The sequence below is a fragment of the Tamandua tetradactyla genome, chromosome 3 (genome assembly GCF_023851605.1).
Source record: "Tamandua tetradactyla isolate mTamTet1 chromosome 3, mTamTet1.pri, whole genome shotgun sequence".
Lineage (NCBI taxonomy): Eukaryota > Metazoa > Chordata > Mammalia > Pilosa > Myrmecophagidae > Tamandua > Tamandua tetradactyla.
Genome location: NC_135329.1, coordinates 22,808,823 through 22,831,379, shown reverse-complemented (window position 1 = coordinate 22,831,379; position 22,557 = coordinate 22,808,823). Strand labels below are relative to the sequence as shown.

Here is a 22,557-nt window from a genome sequence, read left to right as displayed (position 1 = left end):
GTAGATGGAAAGTAAAACAATGGAAAAAATACACCATATAAATGGAACCTAAAGAGAGCAGGGGTGGCCATACACATGCCACAGACTTTAAATCAGAAACTGTTAATAGGGACAAAGAAAGATATAATATATTGATGAAAGGGTCGATTCATTTAGAAGATAAAACAGTTATAAACACATATGCACTTAGCAATAGAGTATTAAAATATATGAAGCAATTAACTGACAGATTTGAAGGGAGAAATGGATGGTTCTACATTAATAGTAGGAGGCTTCAATGCACCACTTACAATAACAGAGAGAACATCTAGACAGAGAAGAGGAACAGAAGACTTGAATGATAATATCAACTAGACCCGACAGATATATTGAGACCACGCCACCAAAAAGCAATATAATACACAATCCTCTCAAGTGCACAGGCATCATTCTCAAGGATAGACCATATATTAGGACATAAAATAGTATTGATAAATTTAAAAATATTAAAATCACACAGTTAATCTTCTCTAACCACAATGAAATAAAACTAGAAATAACAGCAGCAGGAGAAACAGAAAAATTTAATATATATGGAAATTAAGCAATATACTCTTCAACAACCATGAGTCAAAGAGGAAATCACAAGGGAAATTAGGACATATTTTGAGGCAAATGAAAATAAAAACACAACATACCAAAACATACGGGATGCAGCAAAGAGAGTGCTGAGAGGAAAATTTATAGCTCTAAATGGCTACATTAAAAAGAAGCACAAACTAAATCCAAAGTGAGGAGAAAAAAGAAAATAAAGATTAGGGAATAGATAAATGAAATAGAGAATTAAAAAAAATAGAGAGAATCAACAAAACCAAAAGTGGGTTCTTTGAAAATATCAATAAAATTGACAAAGCTTTAGCAAGACTGAAAAAAAATAGAGAAAAAACACAAACAACTAAAAAGGGAAATTACGACTGACCCCAGAGAAATAAAAAGGCCTATAAAAGGATACTATGAATAACTGTACGCCAGTAAATTAGATAACCTAGATGAAATGGATAAATTCCCAGCAGAAACACACAAACTATCTACACCGACTCAAGATCTCAACAGACCAATTAGTAACAAAGACATTAAATCAGTAATAAAAAATTCCCCAGTACAGTAAAGCCCAGGTCCAGATGGCTTTACAGGGAATTTTACCAAACATTTCAAGAGGAATTAACACCAGTTTGGCTCTAACTCTTGCAAAAACTTGAAGAGGAGGGTACACTCCCTAATTCATATGAGGCCAACATAACCCTCATACCAAAGCCAGATAAACATACCACAAGAAAAGAAAACTACACAATATCTCTTATGTATATAGATGCAAAAGAAAATCTTCAACAAAGTACTAGCAAGACAAATCCAACAGCATGTTAAAATAATTATATACCACAATCAATTGGAATTTGTCCCAGGAATGCAAAGGTGGTTCAACATAAGAAAATCAGTTAATGAAATACAAAATATTAACAGAATGAAGGAAAAAAACTTGATTGACTCAATTGATGCAGAAAAGGCATTTGACAAACTCTAGCCCAACTTTATAAAAAATTCCCAGCTAACATCATACTCAATGGGGAAAGACTAAAAGCTTTTCCTCTAAGATCAGGTATACGACAGGGATGACCTATCTAGCTAGAGCAATTAGGCAAGAGAAAGAAATAAAAAGCACTCAAATTGAAAAAGAATAAGTGAAACTTGTCTAATTTGAAGATAGCATTCTATATACAGAAAGCATTCTATATACAGAAAAGCCTTAAAAATCCACAATAAAGCCACTGGAAGTAAATGAAGTCAGAACAGAGGCAGGGTACAAGATCAACACCCCAAAATTAGTAGTGTTTCTATAAACTAGTAATAAATAATTGGAAAAAGAAATCAAGAAAAAATTTCCATTTACAATAGCATCTAAAAGAATCTAATATCTAGGAATAAACCTAACTAATAATTTAAAGGACTTGTACACAGAAAAGTCAAAATATTGCTCAAAGAAATCAAAGAACACCCAAATAAATGGAAGAATATTTCCTGTAAATGAAATGGAAGTCTAAACATTGTTACGATGCCAATTCTACCCAAAGTGATTTACAGATTCGATGAAATCTCAAACAAAATTCCAACAGCCTTCTTTGCAAAAATGGAAAAGCCAATCATCAAATTTATATGGAAGTACAAGAGGCTCTGAATGACATCTTTTTTCAAGACATCTTGAAAAAGAACAAAGTTGGAGGACTCACACGTCCCAATATTAAAATTTATTACTAAGCCACAATAATCAAAACAGCATGGTACTGGTACAAAGAAAAACATACAGACCAATGCAACCAAATTGAGAGTTCAGAAATCAACCCTCATACTTATGGCCAACTGATTCCCCACTCAATGAGGAAAGTATAGTCTTTTCAACACATGTTGCTGGGAAAACTGGATGCCCATCAGCAAAACAATGAAGGTAGACTCCTACAATACATCCATATGCAAAATCAACTCAAAATGGATCAAAGACCTAAATATCAGAAGCAGAACTGTAAAACTCCTAGAAGAAAACACAGGGAAGCATCTTCAAGACCTTGTTTCAGGTAATGAGTTCTTAGCTTTTTAACTCAAAGCACAAGGAATAAAAGAAAAATTATATAAATGGGACAAAATATAAAACTTTTGTGCATCTAAAGTCTTTAACACGAAAGTAAAAATACAACCCATTCAATGGGAGAAAATATTTGGAAACCACATATCCTATAAGGGTTTAATATTCACGATTTATAAGGAAATCCTAAAACTCAACAGCAAAAACACAGACAAACCAATTTAAAAATGGGCAAAGACTTGAATAGACATTTCTGCAGAAAAGATACACAAATGGCCAAAAAACACACGAAAAGACATTCAACATCATTAGCCATCAGGGAAATTCAAGTCAAAACCACAATGACATACCACTTCACACCACCAGAATGGCTACTATTTAAAAAAAAAAAAAAAAGGAAAATTACAAATGTTAGAGAGATATGGGGTGATAGGAACACTCATTCATTGTTAGTGTAAAACAGAGGAAGACAGTTTGCTGATTCCTCCAAAATTTGAGTATAGAATCACCCTAAAACCTGGCATTCCCACTGCTACATATATACTCAAAAGAACTGAAAGCAGAGAATCAATCAGATATATGCACACTTTTGTTCAAGGCAGCATTATCCACAATTGTCAAAAGACCCAAATGTCCATCGACTGATGAGTGGATAAAAAAATGTGGTATGTACATATCATAGAATATTATTCAGCCATAAGAAGGAATGAAGTTCTGATATGTGTGACCACATGGATGAACCTTGAAGAAATATTGAAGGAAATAAGTCAGACACAAAAGGACAAATATAATATGAGTTCACTGATGTAAATAATTTGAATATGTAAACTCATTATAGTCTTTTCTACAAATGTTGCTGAAGTCAGTCAGAACCTAGACTATAGCTCACCAGGGGCCAGGGCAGAGGTAGGGAATAGGTAGTTAATGCTTAATTTACACAGAGTTTCTATTAGGGTTGATGGAAAAATTTTGGTCATGGATGGTGGGGACGGTCGCACAATATTTATCAGCAGCAGTGAATTACACATTCGATGTGGTCAAAAGCAGTAAGGGTGCACAGGTGGTTCAGTGGTAGAATGCTCGCTTTTCATGAGGGAGACCCAGCTTTGATTCCCGGCCATGCACCACCCCCACCAAAAAATAAGCAGAATTTTAGGTTTTATATATATGTATCTAGGATAAAAAATTTAAAAAAAAAATATAGGACTGTACAACAAACAGTGAACTCTAATGTAAGCCATAGATGACAGTTAATAGCAAAATTATAAAAATGTTATTTCTGCAATCATAACAGATAAACTATTCTACTAATGCAAGGTGTTAATAGTAGGATAGAATAAGGGAATTCTGGTTTTTTATTCATGATTTTTCTATGAACTTAATGAAAAAATTCACAAAGTCAAAAAAATGGATAGAAGAAAGATCTTAAAGTAGTAACCTAGTCTCACACTTGGTGGAACTAGGAAAAAAAGGGCAAACTAAGCCCAAAATGAGCGGAAGAAAGGAAATAATAAAGATTAAAATTGGAATAAATGGATATATGAAGTAGAGAATAGAAAACAATAGAGAGAATCAGTGGAACCAAAAGTTATTTGGCAAACCTTTAGCTATACAGACAAAAAAGAGGGAGAGGGCACAAACAACAAAAATCATAAATGAAAGGGGAGACATCACAACCTACCTTACAGAAATTAAAAGGATTATAAGGGGATAATATGAACAATTGTTTGGTCAGTGGTAGAGTGAATTATGTACCCCAGTTTACACATGTTCTTAATCTTAATCCACATTCCTGTGAGTGTGAATCCATTGTAAATAGAACCTCTTAAAGATGGTTTTGGTTAAAGTGTGGCCCAGCTGAAGTAGGGTAGTTCTTAGTCTGATTACTGGAAGACTTAGAAAGAGAAACTGGATGTCAACAGAAACATGAACAGCAGAGAAAGGAGAGGACATTGTCATGTGATGGGAGGCAAGCCAAGGAACCTGAAAGATTACAGCAAGACAGTACCAGGATGCCACAGATTCTGGGATAAGGCAAGCCCTGTCAAAGACTTGATTTTAGTCTTCTACTGGCCTTGAAACTGTGAGCCAATAAAATTGCATTGTTTCAGCCAAACTATTGTGTGGTATCTGTCATAGTAGCCTGACAGACTAAGACAATAACCTAGATGAAATGGACAAATTCCTAGACTCACAAATTACCTAAGCTAACTCAAGGAGAAATAGAAGACCTCAACCAACCAATAACGAGTATAAAGATTGAATCAGTTATCAAAAACCTCCCAGCAAAGAAAAGCCCAGGACCAGATAGTTTCACTGGTGAAAACGTAATACCATTAAAATGTCAATACTACTCAAAGCGACTTGCAGATTCAGTGCATTTCCAATAAAAATGTCAACAGCCTACTTTGCAGAAATGGAAAAGCCATTAAATTCATATCAAAGTAAAATGGGAAATGTTATGTTATGTGTATGCTACCAGAATAAAAATTTAAAGAAAAAAATTATTACGGAAAGGGCATCGAATAGCCAAAACCATCTTGAACGAGGACTAAGTTGGAGGATTCACATTTCCTATCTCAAAACTTATTACAAAGCTACAGAAATCAAAACAGTGTGGTACTGGCATAAGTACAGACAAATAGATTAATGAAATTCCATTGAGAGTCCAGAAGCAGACCCACACGTCTATGGCCAATTGAATTTTTAACAAGGGTGCCAACTTCACTCAATGGAGAAAAATAGGCTCTTCAACCAATGATGTTAGAAAAACTGGATATCACAGGCAAAAGAATGAAAAGGAAACCCTACTTCACCCCATAAACAAAAATGAACTCAAAATGGATCAATGTCCTAAATATAAGAGCTAAAACTATAAAACCCTTAGAAGAAAACAAAGGGAAGCATCTTTCAGACCTTGTGTTAGGCAGTGGATTCTTAGATTTTGCACCAAATGTACAAGCAACAAAAGAAAAAATAAAATGGACTTTATAAAAATTGAAAACCTTTGTGCATCAAAGGACATTATCAAGAAAGTGAAAAAATAGTAAGTGTACAATAGCCACAATATATAAGAACTTCTACAACTCACCAACAAAATAACAAACAACCCAATTTAAATATGGGCAAAAGACTTGTAGACTTTTCTCCAAAGAAGATATACAAATGGCCAAAAAGCACATGAAAAAGTGCTCAACATCATCAGCATTAGGGAAATGCAAATCAAAACAAGATAGTGGGCAGGCCATGGTGGCTCAGTGGCAGAGTTCTCACCTGCCATGCTGGAGACCCGGATTCGATTCCCAGTGCTTGCCCAAACTAAAACACAGGATAGCATTTCACACCACTAGAATGGTTACCATTTTAAAAATTGAAAATTGATGTTAGCAAGGACATGGAGAAATAGAAACACTTGTACATGGTTGATGGGAAGGTAAAATGGGGCAACCTCTGTGAAAAATAGTTTGGTGGTTCCTTGAAAGGTTAAACAAAGAACAACCATATGACCTGGCAATGTCACTTTGTATACATCCAAAAGTATTGAAAATAGGGACTCAGATAGTTGTACACCACCGTTCACAGGAGCATTATTTACAACAACCAAAAGGAAACAACTCAAATGTCCATCAAGTGGTTTAGGCACGCAATGGAATATTGTACAGCTGTAATATGAAATGAAATTCTGATACATGCTGCAATATGGACGAACTTTGAAGACATCATGTTGAGTGAAATAAGTCACATGCAAAATTCAGATTAATGATTCCACTTACATGAAATACCCAGAATATGCAAAGTCATAGAGGCAGAAATAAAGCACAGGCCATCAAGGGCAGGAGAAGGGGGAATGGGAACTTATTGCAAAATGGGTACAGGGTTTCTGTTTGAAGAGATGGAAAAGTTTTGCTAATGGATGGTGTGGGAGTAGCATAAAACTGTGAATGTGATTAATCCCTCCGAACTGTTTCTTTGGGAGTGGTTATAATGGGAAAATTGCATTTATGTTGTCACAATTTTAAAAGAGAGACTAAAGAGACAAGGACAATTAAGTGCAATACATGATCCTGGATTGGATCTAATGGGGGAGAAAATGCCCAATAGGACATTATAGGGCCAACTGAAAAAAAGTAGAATATAGGTGGCTAGCTTTATACCAATGTTAAATTTCTTGAACTTGAGCATTGTATTTAATAAGGTTACTTAAGTGAATTTCTTCGTTCTTAGGAAATATACCTGGAAATATTGTGTTCAAGGAACATGATGTATACAACCTACTCTTAAGTGTTTAAAAAATGATTGATAAATAGATATAATAAATGTGGCAAGATATTAAAAGTTAGTAAGTCCAGATATCTGTGCATGGAGTTTATTAGAGTTCCCTGTATATATTTTTGGGGGGTAGATGCAAGGGCTGGGAATTGAACCTGGGCCTCCCGCCTGGCAGGCAAGCATTCTATCACTGAAACACCCATGCAACCTCTGTGCTGTTTTTGTATTATTTTTGTAACTGTCCTATAAGACTGAGATCACTTCAAAATAAATAATTTAATTAATAAAATTATCTACAAGGGATGATTTGTATGTTCCTAAAAGAAGGGTATTTCCCAGCTTTGAGCAAAAGACAGAGGGTGCTGACCCAGGAATGTCAGCTATGAAAAACACTGCTGTCCTGGAAAGGGTAACATGTCTGCAGGCGAAGTGTTGTAATGATAGCTGTTTTGGGTGACTAATAAGAAATATTTGAATGTCAGAAACTGAAAAAAATAAAAAAGATAGAGGGGGCTACCGTGAATTTATCAGCCCACTTCAAGCACAGTTTGTGGGACAGAGTTCCTGAGCTATTTATGATTATATACAAATTGGAGAAGGATAATTCATAAAGCCCCTCAGGCTTATAGAAATACTCTTTAGGAGCACTTGATTCACTTTGCCCTAATTCTATGTTCATTAAAGCACCTTCTGTTCTGTGACTTTGACCCACTTTTCCCCATTTAGTTCCCCCACCCTGCCCTCAGCCAGGGCACATGCCACCAAGGATAACACATCTTCTGTATATAACCACGGTCCCTGGGTCAGGTAGGCGTCCTGTGGTCAGTTTATAGATTGGCTTGGGGGCTGCACTGTGGGCACCCCAAAGCCAGACCTCATAGGCAGATAAACCAGAACCTCTGCAACTGCCCAGATGAGAGAGAGCCTGGAGCTGGGGGGATGCCTCAAGGCCCAGCACAAACAGCCCGCCCACCTCTCTGACCTCCTGTCCACCCCCCTCCCACTACGACAGCTGCCCTTGAGTGAGGCCTGGAAGCAGCAACCAGGATCAGATTGGGGAAGGCACTTGCCCGAAGTCACACAGCCAGTTAGTGATGGAACTGGGACCACAACAGGACCACTGATTCCCACGCCAGGATATTGCCCTTGGCAAAGTATGGAATCCCAGAGAAGAATGAAAGTGAGTGCAGTGTGAGGAGTTCTTAAGACGCCCTTATGCGCTGAGTGGGCAAGGGTGGCGTACCTCGGAGCGGTGCCTTCCTCCAGAAGCCATCTCGAACCTCCACGTAGTCGTACCAGCACAGGCGGCTGCGGTACACATCCATGGTTGTGAAGTTAAGAATGATCTAGGGGAAATCGGGACAGGAAGAGGTTATACTGCTCCCCACAGCTCACCGACCTTCCCCGACAGCCCCATATCTGCTACCTATCTCACCCTAGGCAGTTACCTATGGGTAATAGTTAAGGGGTTCCAAAAAGAAGCTCCTGCAGGGAAATGTCACTCCTACCCAGGTGCCTGCTAGATATGGTCTGCATTTTTCTGAGATACCCCAGGCCAGCCCTCACTTAAAATGCATGTTGTCTCTGTTCTCATCGCAAAATCTATGTATGAGATGGGAAGTACCATTTTACTGATACCATTCCAGTAAGGAGGCATTGCTTTGGTGTTTAACACCTTGCAGTCAACATAAATAATAAAAATCACAATATTTGGGTGGGCAGTGAGAGTGCGGAGAGGTCTGGAATGGGAATGAAGTGTCCAGAGAGAGGCAGAAGGAAGAAAGACTGAGGCACCAGCCGGTACGTATTTATTGAGTGTTTACTCTAGTCAGGGGGTTGTGCTGACTGCTGAGGGCGATACAAGATATGAAGCCTTTCCTTGAATGAGTTGAAGATATGTCTGTATCTTCAAGGAGTTTATAACTTAGATAAGACACATGCAAGAAAAGATCCCTTTGTGAAAAAACTTAGACTGCAGTTACGTGGGCCTGGGTTTGAATTTCGGTTCTACATTTCGTTTCCTGCTGTGAGTTCTTGGCTAGGTCACCCCAGGCATTAACTCATTTCAGCCTCTTCATTCATTAAGTGTTCACTTAATCCTGGAGGAATGGTTGACACCTTGATAAGCGCCAACTCTCCCCAGCAGGTTGGCATATTAACAGGTACAGAAACATACTTTACAAGAGGATGGTTTTGAGTAACTCCCAAAGCTTGTCATCTATTCAAAGTTACCACAAGGAGGAACCTGGAGAGAGGTTCACCTTCACTAGGCCACCATGACATCTGATGGCCTGAGGGACTAACCAGTGTGTGTGTGTGTGTGTGTGTGTGTGTGTGTGTGTGTGTTTGTGTTGGGAGGGGCAGGCTGGCTGGGTTCTCTGTAGGAGGAGGAGCGGAGGAGGTTCGTCTGCTCTCTGGCTTATTGGACAGTTAGACACAGGGTGTCGGCCAGAATGAAAACAATTCCAAGACAAGGTCAGCAATTTCTGTCTGTAGCCAGGGTCAAGGTCGTGGCCGTGGTCAAGAGCTTCTAGCTCACTGTCACTCTCTCCACCAACGCTGTCATCATTCCCGGTGGTTTCAGTATCCACCTAGACTATCCTTCCAGTTTCCTGGCCTCTCAGTTTCGTGACCTCTTGTCACAATCCTTTATCTCTTCTCTGCTGCACACTTGTCTTCACCAATAATCATGTGCCCCCTCCATAATCTCATTTTCAAGGACCCAACTCTTCAACCTTGCCTTCCCCCATCTGTCCTAGCTCACTCCTCAGCTCGGCAATTCTTCCAGTTCACTGTGACCTTCAATCCATTGAGCCTATTTTCACTGCCTTTTACCTCTGTCATGTACTCATCTCTCTCCTTACCTAGCATAGATTCCATTGTCCAACACTTTTATTTTTTAAAACGTACTCATGAATTTAAATATCTGTTTGGAGTAGTTTGTACTAATTGTGATACACTTGATATATGATTGAGCAGGATTTTTTTTTTTGGCCTGGGCAGGCTCCAGGAATCAAAGACAGCTCTCTGGCATGGCAGGTGAGAAGTCTGCCACTGAGCCACCATTGCATGGCCCAGGATCATGTTTTTGAACATCATTTGGAAAATGTAAAGCACTATCTTACTCTTGGTTATAATTATTAATCATTATCATCATCACAGAGCTTGTGTTATTATTTTTAAAACACAAGTCCTATCATTTTGATAAACTGAATTTGAAAATCACTGTTCTAGCTCTTGCTATGGAGCAGACAGTGTCTCATTATCCAATATTTTGTCTTTTTAGAAAATGACCAAGTGTGATCACAGGGGAAGTGGTATCAAGTTGCATCAAAGCAAATCCATGGTCCATTTTTATAATCACTTCCTTGCATACAACATTAGCCGTCTTCCACCGCTTTCTCTTTATTGTTCTCACCTGAAAACTAACAACTCTGGTTAAACCCAACTTCCTGCTACCCAGCACGTGTACCCCAACAACCAAACATGGCTAGAGGGAAACAGACCAGCCTGCTGATGGACTCTCCTGAAATTCAAGACCATTAACCTCGACTGGGCCCTTTGTGTGGCCAGTCAAACCTTCCACCCTCTCCTTCTCTCATACTTTTCTTTCCTCAAACCTCCCACACCCCATTCTCCCTCTTCACTCACTCCCTTGCCCACCCTCTTCTCTTTCTGGGATTAGTTCAAGTGTCCTTGCTCTTGATCTTGCCTTCCTACCACAGAACAATCTCTCTATGATGTAAACTGGACCATACCTGTCTTCTGTTCAAAATTCTTTAAGGTATGGAACTCAAAATAAAACGTACAGTCCTTTCCATGACTTCTTTTATCTCTGTCCCCTTTTGTTTTTTTGACTCCAACTCCCATCACTCTCTTGGCTTATTCTGTTCTGTACGGCCAAACTGACATGCCGTTCCTCAGAAACACAAAGCATGCTCTAGCCGCAAAGCCTTTGCATCTGCTGCCTGTAAGCTCCTCCCAGTATCCTCCTGGCGTGGTTCCTCAGTTTCCATTGGTTTCTGCTTCTGTGTCACTTTACATGAACGAGGACTTCCCTGACCATCTCACATAAAATAACCATCTCCACTTGACCTCACTCCACCACCTCCTTCTGCAGTGGCTTCTCCAAGCCACTTTTCACTATCTGTCCTTCTGTGTACTTCCTTGTTTATCTGCTTGCCAGCCTCTCCCCTACCCACACCCACACGTAAACTCTATGAAGGAAGGAATTTGGTCTGTTTAATTCACTGTGCCTGGCACATAGTAAGTGCTGAATAAATATTTCTTGAATGAATGGATAAATTTTGCTTCTAGGAAATCTATTGTACTTACCCAACAATATAAAGATATTATCGCAGTGCTATTAGTCATAATGAAAACACGGAAGAACTTGAAGTAAACATCTATTAATAGAGACCTGCAGGGGGCAAGTACATAAGGAAACTGCGGGAAACCAAGAGGATGGAATGCCAAGCAGCCATGAAAACGATTAAGGCAAATCTGTCTGTGCAGACATGGAAAAAATGACCATGATTTATTGTTGAGCGAAAGACCAGTTGCAGAAGACTCTACATGAGTGTGTAATTCCTTTTTATATACTCACAGACATACAGATAAATTAAAGGTTCTGGGAGGACACACCAAAGTGCTACCAGTGTTTAGTCACCTGTGAGGACCGGGATTTGGAGGAGGATCGAGGGGGGAATATTCACTTTTTACTTGATCTACTTCCATATTGTTGGAAATTGTTACATGTATGTACTATTTTTATATAAGGCAAACAAAAGTATCTTTCAAAGAGTTGCTGCATGGAAGAAGGAGTGCCAAGGAGCAAGTGAGGACACAACCCTGGCTCTATCCAGGGGGCGTGAATTCAGACACGCAGAAGAAGCCACATCATTCAGCAGAACCCCACAGCGCCCACCCAAGGCCCCCAGCAGGTGGGAGGAACCTGAGATCACCTCCCTCTGGAGGAAGAGACAGGCTGGTTGTGAGGGCCATCTTACAGGGAGGCACAGCATGGCTAAATTGAGACCGGAGATGTCTAATTAAGAGTTGCATGGACTTCTGGCATGTGGAAACAGCTGTGCCCTGGTGGCAGGAGCACTGCTCCTTGCCAAAGAAAATTTGGCCAGCTCTGCCACTTCCTGGCTCTGCGGCTTCGGGTTTGTAACTCAATTTCTTTGAGCCTCAGTGTCTTTGTTGAAGAAATGGAGGTAATGATAACTACTCCACTGGAGGGTCAGCAGGATTGAGAGGCTGGATATAAAATCTCCTAGTGGGCCCAGCCCAAGGGAAGCAGTCACTGTGCTTGTAGGATGCTCTTGGGGAAGAAGAGAGAGAAGAACTTGCTTCTCATTTCCAAGGCAGGAGCCTCAGAGTGACCCACCGCCCAGCTTCAAGTCTGGCCTTGCTGTGTGCTCTTAGGCATGTCATTAACTCCTCTGTACCTTCATTTACTTACGTGTAGAACGGTAATGACAACAGTGCTTACAGAGTTTGGGTGATTTAAATTAATACGTGTAAGACTGACAACAGAGTATGGCACATGGTAAATTAATTTCCTTATTATAGTTGAGTCTGCTTAAGATATTGTGACATTTGAAGTGGTTAAGACCAGAATCCTGGAAGTAGAGTGAGGCGAATGGCACATACAGGGAAGTTGACTGGAGTTTACTTATTTAATAGATTAAGAATAGACTAGCAACAATATAGCAGCTGACATTACTTGATTTTGCACTCTGGGCTAGGCACTGCTCCAAAAGCTTCATGTAGATTAACTTGCCTAACTTTCATGGCAACTCCATGAGGGCAGGACCATCACTAGACCCATTTTACAAAGGGGGAAAGAGAGGCACAGAGAGGTTAAGCAACTTCCCCAAGATCATAACGCCAGCAAATAGCACAGCTGGGATTCAAATCCTGGTACTCTGGCTCCTAAATTTACACCCTTAACCACTACTCCAGGTGCCCTCCCTGGGCCTGCATTTCAATTTTGCTCAGCAGCTGTGCTAAGAACAAGGATGAGCTTTCTCTTCATCCTCAGAATCACACTCCCTGCGGTACGGAGGAACAAGAACTTGGAGGAAGGTCCAGCACAGGCCTTGCAGGGAGAGAAGGACCACTTCTGCCTGGTTGGGGGATGGGAAGTGGGGGTCAGGGCAGGTAAAATGGAGAAGGGAAGATTTGGGTTAGACCTTGAAGAATATGTAGGCTATCAGAACACAGGGATAATGGTGGATACTGCCAAATCCAAAAGGCATTTTAAGTTCTTAACTTCCTGGCTTGTGTGCAACATTTGACCTCTTGGCCATGATCTCTTTCCTAAAACTTCCTATTCCTCATAAAGGGTCTGGCTTCATAGCATGGGAAAATTCTAAGTCTCCTTTAGGTCAGCTACTAATTATTTGTCATGGAGAGACTTGGGGGACCTAAAACAAAGCTTTTAAAGCAGTACTTTCTCTTAATTGACATACTCATGACATGCATCATTGTATAAGGTAAGATTTATGTATCATATGTATTCATGGCAATAAGCTGAGAACTGAGAAGCAAGCAAGCAAAAAAAACTTCTCAGCAGCCAAAACAGATGTCAAAGTTCATCTGCTAAAATGAGTGGACTTTACTTAAGGTTTATTGTCAAAAGAGCATAGACTTTGGAATTAGACTGTCATAGATTTGAATGCTGGCTCCAGCTCTCACTGCCTATGTAAACCTGGGCAGATTTACTCAATCCCTGTGAGTCTCAATTCACCCTCTGCACAGTTGTGATAATAGTACCTTTGTCATAAAATTGTTGTGAGGAAAAATGAGATAATGCATTTCATAATACTTTGCCCGGCACATAATTGTTAAACAACAAACAGTGACAGTTATTATTTGATGACACTATTCTCTTTTGGTTCTCCACCCTCTGCAGGCCCCTTAAATGTTTATTTTCCCCCAGGGATCTATCTTTGGTTCACTTAAAACTCTGCAATTTCATCCAAAACCATGGATGATTTCAATTACAACTCATGTGTTGATGACTGAAATTTTTGGTATAGACAAGCCTCAGAAAAACAGGATGGGGAGTTTTCTGGGTGCTATGGAGGGAGCAGGTCCAAGGCACAGAGAAACTCCTGGGCAAGGTCAGGTGTCCACTAAGGGCTGGAGTCAATCCTAGTCCTTGTCCCAGAGGCTGGTCCCAACCAAGCCGCCATGTTCCTGCCGACTGAACACACTTTCTGAGCAGAAATGAAAGAACCTCCCATGGGACTCCACGCTCGTCGGGGCAGAGACTTCCACATTTTTACATCCCGGTTCCTGGTCCAGTGTCACACACACACACACACACACACACACACACACACACACACACACACACACACACACACACACACCCTGGCTAAAGAGCACTCGAGTCATTGTTGAAATGGGACAGGGCCTTAGAGTATACATAGTATTGCGAGTGTAGACTCAGTGTTGTAATGCTGGCACTACATGATCCTGGGCAAATTAATTTTTCTGAGTCTGTTCTCTCTTACGCAAAATGGAGATAATGTCAGTACCCTGGCTTACAATGTTGTGGTGCTAATAAAAGGACATAGCACACACAAAGAATTTAACCCGTGCCTGGCCAGCCATATGCTCCATACTTGTTAGTAATTACTATTATCTGTAGATGAGATTTCCCAAGGCTGGAGTAGCAAAGACCCTAACAGAGGGATAAAGGAAGCCAGGGCACAGGCCTGTACATGACATTGAAAAGGACTGTAATTTTTAAGTTAGATCCAGAGTAAGAAGCAGAACAATGAAAGGTTGGGATCTCTTTTGAGAAAAGATGGCAGATGTTAACCAAGAGAGTTAGCAGAATTACTCAACTCTTAATAAAGTCTGTCTTAAATGAGGATGATCTTCAAATTACTTAATAAAATAAGTATTTTTGGAAAGGAAATGGAAGAGCAGTAATATAGGAGAGTCAGGAGGAGAGCCAATTTTCTCTTTAAATTGGCTTTTGTCTCGAGGCTCAAAAGCTACGTCAGAGGGCATTCAAATAACTTGTAGACATGGTCAGTGTCTATAATCTTGACAACTTAGAGCAAATGCTTTCCCAATCTTCAAAAGGGTTTGGAAGTATGTGTGTGTGTGTCAAAGCAGGGGTTGGAGTGGATTCTGTGAATTGGGAACCACTGAATTGAATGTCAATCTCCAGTTAACAGATGGTTTGCAACTATTTAGGAAAAAAAACACTTGCTTACTAGGAGCCAGTCTGAGTTCACTTATGACAAGGTGTGTCAAATGAATTTCTCTTCCTTTTTAAAGGGGTTTTACTGATTGGCAGGACAGAAGATATGATTTTGGTAAGGCATTCCTTCTATGTATTCAGCACTTATGCTAGGGATATAAAGATGAAAAAGATACAGTCTCAGAAGGAGCTCATATTCCTGTCACCACGGTGGTGATGACTTGTGGACTGGTTGGCAATGATATCAAGTGGTGACAGAGCTGGCTGAATAAACCTGCCCAAAGCTTTTAGATTAACAGATCAATGTCAGCTCCTGGATGGCAGGCCTCAACCTGCTTTTGTTCATACCCTGTTTAACATTTTGATCAAAAACCAGTTTGCAGACCCAAAATGGAAGCACCCTGGCAGACGTAAGCGGGATGGCTACCATGCTGGATGATGTCATTCTGGTTCAAAATGATCTTGAGATGTTGGGATGAACAATGCAACCAACAATAAAACTAAATCCAGCTTGAGGCTGCGATAACACCTTTAGTACCATGCTCCAATCAGAGGAAATCAAGTCTTACAGCTCAATCTTGGAAGCCATAAAAATGAGAAAGACACAAAAGGTCCAGGGTTGGGTGAGAGGTCTGGAGTCCACATATAAAGCCTGTGAATGGATCTGGGAAGGCATGAGAGTGTCCTTCACACCTTACGTGGGCTGACATGGGAAAGAGGGAGTTGAGTTATTCTGGATTGTTCTAAAGGGAAGTACTGGGGCAGGTGGGTGTTTTCAGGGGGAGTGGTTTCTCCTCAATATCAAAAAGAAACTTTCTAACATTATCAGCTGGCTGGAAAACAGAATGGGAGAGTCTAAAAAGGAGTGAAACCCCTATCACCTTAGGCATTCAAACAGAGGCTAATCAACCATTCAGTGGGAGATTGGATTAGATGAGCTTTGGGCATTTTCCATTTTTTCTCAGCTTGAGGCCAATGGGCAAACTTCCTGGCAAGTGCTCTATACGGTCTGTGGTGTCAGGCCCCAAGGGGAGCACGTTACTCAGGGAAGGCTCCCTGGATGAGGTAATATCTTAACTAGTCTTGACCCCCTCCATAGATTGCCTGAAGCCAGCCCCACAGTGGCAGCAAGTGTGAGGACCGGGAGCCCACCCATAAGGTGAGTGGGAAGGCTGAGGCCAAGATTTCTTTCAGGAGCAGAACTGATTCAGGAGATGAAAGGTAGAAGGAGGAGAAAAAGGAGGAAGTCAGCACGAGAGACCTGGGGTTAGAAAATCAGGTCAAAGTAGCAAATATTGGAGGATACAAGTGTGTGTAAGAGGAAAAGAAGGGTGCAAAGGAGAGACCTATAGAGATGTAGGATGTTGCATAGTTCCTTAACAGTTTCCCAGGACCAGAGCTTGTCAGAACTGGGAAGGGAAATTTGGGAACACATAGCCCAAGCTCTCAGTCAATGAGAGAACAGAGGACCAGGGCTGAGCATCCACAGTAGCCAGGCAATCAGGGGCAAGGCTGGGTCCCAGCCCCAAGAAGGGTTCAAATCCCACCTCACCCCTTATGAGCTGTGTGGCCTTGGGCAAGTTATTTAACCTCCCTGTGCCTTAGTTTCCTCATGTGTAAAATGAAGAAATACAATGGCTCTAAGAAGTAAAAGGGGTGAACTATGAAAAGCACTTAGAAAAGTGCATGACACATAGTATGTGCTACCTAAGGGTTAGTGCTAATTCATGAGCATCAGAAGCGGTGGAAGACACTCAATCGTAGGAGCCCCTCATTGAGGTGCTCCATAATATTCGTGGAGTTGATGGGTTTACCATAGCCCGGTAGGTCATTCACAGCCACACCGACCCCCCACTGTGGCACTAAGTCCCTGAGCTAGGGCTCTGGGGAGAATATATGCTTTCTTACTCTCCAGGTACTGCAGAGAAGGGATGCTGAGGCCCAAGACTGCAATTACCTTCTCTCCAGGTGTGACCGAGATGCGCCATATGCAGTGCATATGGGCGGAGTAGCCATTGGGGTACTCAGGGGAAGAGAAGTTGCCTGTGCTGTCTTGTAGGGTCTCTCCACAAGCTGTCAAGGAAAGAAAACGACCAGGCAACTGGGTGCAGGCGCTGAATCCCCTCCCTCTCTGGCTTACCCAACCCTAAGCCCTGGCATCCTTTGGAGGAGAGATAAATGGCACAGGAAAGGAGGATGTCTGGGATGGTCCTGTCTCTTTAAGATCCACTCCCTCCTCCTCACATATAAGCAAATACCATCCTTCCTCCCCCAGCCTCGTGCTGCCAGGGTAACCAGAAGCCATGTTGTCAAGGCAACATGGGCTTCAGAGTTAAGGTCAAGCTGTGGTGTAAACCTCCTCCTTTGGTGGCTCTCAACTCCACCTTACTCCCTTAGGATTGCTCTGTTTACCCCCTTTTCAGTCTTGACTGCTTCTCATTCTCCAGACCCTCAGAATCCAGGTGGCTCAGCTTCTCAGCCCCCACTCTAATCCTAACTCCAGTTTGGTTCCTTAGCTCAACCACTGCCCCTCCCTCTGTGCCCCACCTCCCAATACCAGGCAGCCACCTCCATTCTCTAAGACTTAGAGTTTTAACCTTCTTGGTGGTCTCAGGCCCTGGCCTCCGCCCCCCTCAGGTGCCATTCCCCACCCCTCCCTGGCCCGATCCATCCCTGTCCTGACCTGGGCACTTGTAGAGCTTCCGGGCCTGGGCAATGTCCCCCCTGCTGAGCCGGGTCCTTTGGCCGATGGGAGGTTTCACCCCATTCACCTCGTACTTGGGAACGATGGTGTCCAGGAAGATGCCCCTGCGGAGGAAAAGCCCAGTGCTGGGTAAGAGTCTGACGGAAGGTGGGGCAAAGGAGGTGGGGTGGGGTGTCTGTCTGTACCCACAGGTTGTGACCCAGCCTGAGCCCAGACATTCCTCACCAGGGTCAGGGCAGGGTGGGGACATCTCACCCTGTCATTATGCTGCCCAGTGAGCAGCAGCCACCCTGCTCCGTGGCAGCCACATGACAGGAACCCGTAGAGCCCCAAGAACATGTTGGGAGGTCAGGAACACAGGCCCGAATGCAGTGGGGACCCCACTGGTGCCCCCCACCTGCCCAGCTGAGGTTGGCCGCAACTTGTCTCAGGTGGAACCCTAGGCTATCATCTCTCCATCTTCACTGGCCCCTGCCTCTGCTGTCCCTCATGCTGATGCATCCCTGATGGAACAAATCCCCAGGGCCAACCCTTCTCCCTCCTGGCACTGGCTGCTTCTGAAAGCACCTGGAACGAGGCAGGTTCCGCAGTGGCCAGACTAGGCCCAGGGGATAGCCTCGCCAGGTCCCAATCCATCAGTGTCTGCTGTCCCCCTCCAGATCCTGCCTGCTAAATTCTGGGTGTTTCCATCTGGGAGGAACGCGTTGAAGGGGAAGCAGGCAGACCTCCACCTCCCTAGGGCCTTTGACTCACACCCAGCTGGGGTGGAACACAGCAGGGGGTGGGACGGGATGTGGTGGGAAATGCAAGGACAGGGGTCTGTGGGGGTGGGGGCAGAATGACCTCATCGTCCCTCCTTGTCTCTGTTTCCTCAGGTCTGGAAGCAGGATGAGTGGGATCAGGGAGGCAGGACTAGGGGGTAGGGGAGGAAGGGCCATCATCTTGGACAGAGAAGGAGAGTAGTCAGTGATGAGAAAAGAGCCAGGGATGGGAAAGGCCAGTCCGGGAAGGAGAGGAGCAGGGAGGGGCCTTTCCCACACTCCGCTGAGGAGAAGCTGGAGGAGGGGAGACCCAGCCTCTTCGGGGAGGTCTGGCTTTGACTTGTGGGAACCTGGGAGTCACAGCCCTGACCACGGTGGGCCCCAGGAGAAGGCATAGCTGTGTGTGTGCGTGTGTGTGAGCTGGGGACAGGAGCTAGATTCTGAGTAAATGAGCAAAGATGTCCCTTCCTGGCAGACGAATTAGAGAAGGGGGCTTCCCCCTGGGGAACCAATTCAAGGAACATGTCCCCTTTGACCAATGGATGAGAGAAAAGCTAGGCTCCCACAGGCGCGTGGGGAGACCGGATTCCAGCCTCCCCCGCCAGATGCCCTTGCTGTGCACGGTGGTGGCAGAGGGACCCAACCTTGTGAATCCGGCGCTGTGACGGACCCAAAGGTGGAAGAGGACAGTGGGGCAGGCCCACCCCAGGGTCCTCTGCGTGGTACCACGATTTACCAGGCAGCAACTCTAGTCCTTGGTCACTGCCCCAGCAGGGCGGGCTAGCGGGAGGTGGGGGGCGGAAAGAGAATGGGCCCAGACAAGACAGGGTTGGGTGCCCCAGAAGAGGCCCCGGCTCCATCTCTCACCTGGAGAACGTGTTCCGAGCATAGTGCATGATGCTGTCAAAATCATAAGTCTCCCCCAGGGACTCCACTTCCTGCACCTCCATCTTCAGGAAGTTATACTCCTGCCCTGCGAACACCAGGAAAAGGGTGTAGGGGGAGGGGAAAGGGTCTGCAGCTGATGCCGGGCCGCTTTCTCAGGGCTGAAAATGGGCTCCTTCCTGCACCTGAGGTGTCTCCCCACCTGAGGGTCCTCGGAGCAGCTGAGGGAAGCCTGAGGGGCGGGGTAGGACGAAGGAGGCTCTAGAAGAATTCTGTCCAGCACAGGGGCCAAGGGAATGGAGGACTTCCTGGGGGGAAGGCTCAAGGTAATATGGGAAGGAGGCACCCACTTCTAGACCCTCAGCGGGGAAGGAAGCTGTGAAGCAGGAGGAGGCCTAGGAGAGAGCGGGAGGAAGAGGGAAGGGAGGGGAGAGAGATAGCCAGGAAAAATGAGACAGAAAAACTCCTTTGAGGACAGACTAGGCAGAAGGCAGAAGACTGGATAACGGTGAAGAGAAGGTCCTGAGGTAGCTTTTGCGGATGGGCAGACCACGCCTCCACATTGCCCTAGAGGCTGGCTGGGTTCTGGCAGCTCCCCAAGGCCCCGACTCCAGGATCAGGAATCGGACCGGTCCGCTAAGAAGCAACTTCACGGCGGATGCGCGCTCCCTGAGCCGCTACTGGCAGGGAGCAGGCGCCTCAGGAACCAGGTGTGAACCAACCTGGGCCGTGGGCAGGAGTGCGACTGCCCAGCCAGCTGGGTCTCTAACGCTGAGTTGAGCAAAAGGCGAAAGTTCCAGGGAGCAGCTTCCGCCCCCATCAGGGGCCCTGGAGGGGGTGCTGGGACCGGGGGCGCGCCCCGGGGGCGGGCGGAGGCTGCGCCCCGCGTACCTGGCTGGATGTTCTCGCGCACGATGGAGACGTGGCGGTCGCGGTCGGGCCGCGTGTGCTCGTGCCAGAAGCCGATGACGTGGCCCAGCTCGTGGACCACGATGCCGAACTTGTCGCAGTTCTTGCCGATGGAGATGGCCTGGGGGCCCCCGCCGCGGCGACCCACGTAAGAGCAGCACCTGGAGGGCGGGGCCAGCTCAGGGGGGCGGTCCCGAGCTGGGGGAGTGCATCCACTCAGGGGCCGGGCGAGGCTGCCGGGGCGGGGCGGGGAGCGGAGGGGCCGGGGAGGGACCTAGCACGGAACGCCCCCGGCTGGATGCTGTGTGCTGGAAGTCACTGCCACATCAAGGGGCAATTCAAGGCCAGGTGCCCAATGGCAGGCGGGACTGGACCCAGGCCGTGCCCAGCCGGGGACAGCTGCAGTGATCAGGGCAGAACATGGGTGGGGGCCCTGCCCGAGGGTGCAGCGCCCAGGGGCCCCTGCTCACCCGCAGGGTCGATAGGTGAATACGATATAGCTGTCCTCATCCGTGCGCTCCAGGAAGGTGACACAGGTGTACTTCTCCCAGTGTCTCATGGCCTGCCGGAAGACTGCCCTCTGGCTGCCTGCCAGGACCAAGGAGTGTCTACAGTGTCCAAGTCGCTCCCCCTCTAAGCCCACCTCCACCCATTTGTAAGGAGTCTAAACCAATCTGAGAACAGATGGCATGGAAAGAAACTTGTGGATGGATAGGACCACCGTGTATGGTAAGGCAGTTCCAAGGCTGGGCTCGGACACTGCCTGCTGTGCCCCCTCCCTGGGCTCACGCTCACCAGTGAAGTTTCCCCCAATGACAAAGGGGATGACCCCATCGGGCCACACACGCTCTGGTCTGGATGTGGCTGCCCGCCGGCTCCGGGACCTGCCTCTCCATCTCCCGTGGGTTTTCCTCTGAGGCTGCCCACTGGCATTCTGGCGGTTGAGGTTAGAAGAGTTTCCTGGAATTGAAAGAGGAAGACATTTGTAGCAAGGAGGTGGAGGATAAGAGAAGGGAAACATGCTACTGAAAAGCAGAACAATGGTGTTCTCATTTCCTAGGAACTGTGTGGGACCTGGGGGAATCTGAGATTAGGAAAATGTTCTTTCCTCATCTAATAAACATTCATATTTATGAAGCATACAGAACTGTATGTCATCTTGAAGCATTCCCGAACACATGTTCTCATTCAATATAGCAGCTTTATGGAATGGACAGGGCAAGTGTCAGATGGGGTGGAAACTAGGGCCAAAGAGGTGCGATTTTCCCAGAGTCACACGGTGGATTAGTGGCACAATAGGTGATCAATCCTGAAAACAAATGCTGTTTTTTTCCTTGCACCATAACCACTAGCTCCCCATTAACGTCACGTAAACCTTGCTAATTCCCAGGCTGCCGGATCACCTTCCATTTCTAGCTGCTCTCTGGGGTATTTTGACCTTTACTCCATGACGGAATCCTCCCTCTGAGCTGGACAAGAAAACTGTCTGGTATCACCAGAGGGCACCCAGAACAGCCTCCAGGTGAGAATCCCTGCCCTTTAGCAATGGGGGAGCTGCCTGTGGGCAGGACCATGTCCCTGACATCAGTACTGGTGATGATGAGCCTTTGCCCGCTACAGAGCACAGAGAAGGTTGGAGAGAACTGACCCACCCCAAAGCTTCCACTCTTCCCATTCCCTCACCCATTCGAAAGGGGCAGGTGGGTTGGCAGGTGCCTGGACCTTAACCAGGGATACGAAGGAACCACCCCTGACCTTGAAGAGCTCTGAGTCTAGCTGGGAAGACACACATGTATAGAAATAATTTCAGTATGCTGAGTAAGTGGGATACTAGTATGGGAAGCATGACCAGAGACAGAGCACGGAAGATGGAGCAATCAGGGAATATTTCAGAAGGCAAGCTCTTGAGTCAGATCTCCACGGAAGGATGTAAGCTTGCAAAACGAAAACAGGCAAAGCCAGGAAGGATTACAGCACTGGGGGAAGAGTCTTGATTTTGGAATGATTAAGCTTGGGTTCCAGTTCAGGTTCTGCCTACCTCTGTGATCTTTGGCAAGTCACTTTACCTCTGTGAATTCTTAATTTCTATATCTGTAAAGTGGGAGTTGTCCTAACACCTACCTTTGAAGGTGGTTGGGGACAACCCACTTAATGCTTGTGAAAGTACTTGGTGAATTATAAGCAG

The 22,557-nt window shown here is 44.8% G+C and overlaps 1 protein-coding gene across 5 annotated transcripts in view; it reads right to left on the bottom strand.

The window, feature by feature from the left end:
- BMP1 (bone morphogenetic protein 1) overlaps positions 1-22,557 on the bottom strand; it is a 53,352-nt gene that overhangs the window by 23,269 nt on the left and 7,526 nt on the right. For 4 of the 5 annotated variants that reach the window (XM_077152724.1, XM_077152725.1, XM_077152726.1 and 1 more), the window contains exons 3-9: positions 21,168-21,332; positions 20,843-20,960; positions 20,355-20,533; positions 19,446-19,551; positions 17,797-17,921; positions 17,071-17,186; positions 8,127-8,229 (exon numbers count right to left, since the gene is read on the bottom strand). In XM_077152724.1, the coding sequence (XP_077008839.1) occupies positions 8,127-8,229; positions 17,071-17,186; positions 17,797-17,921; positions 19,446-19,551; positions 20,355-20,533; positions 20,843-20,960; positions 21,168-21,332 (912 nt within the window). Of the gene's footprint in view, positions 1-8,126; positions 8,230-17,070; positions 17,187-17,796; positions 17,922-19,445; positions 19,552-20,354; positions 20,571-20,842; positions 20,961-21,167; positions 21,333-22,557 lie in introns of those variants that run through there. The other variant, XM_077152727.1, reaches the window with a different exon arrangement.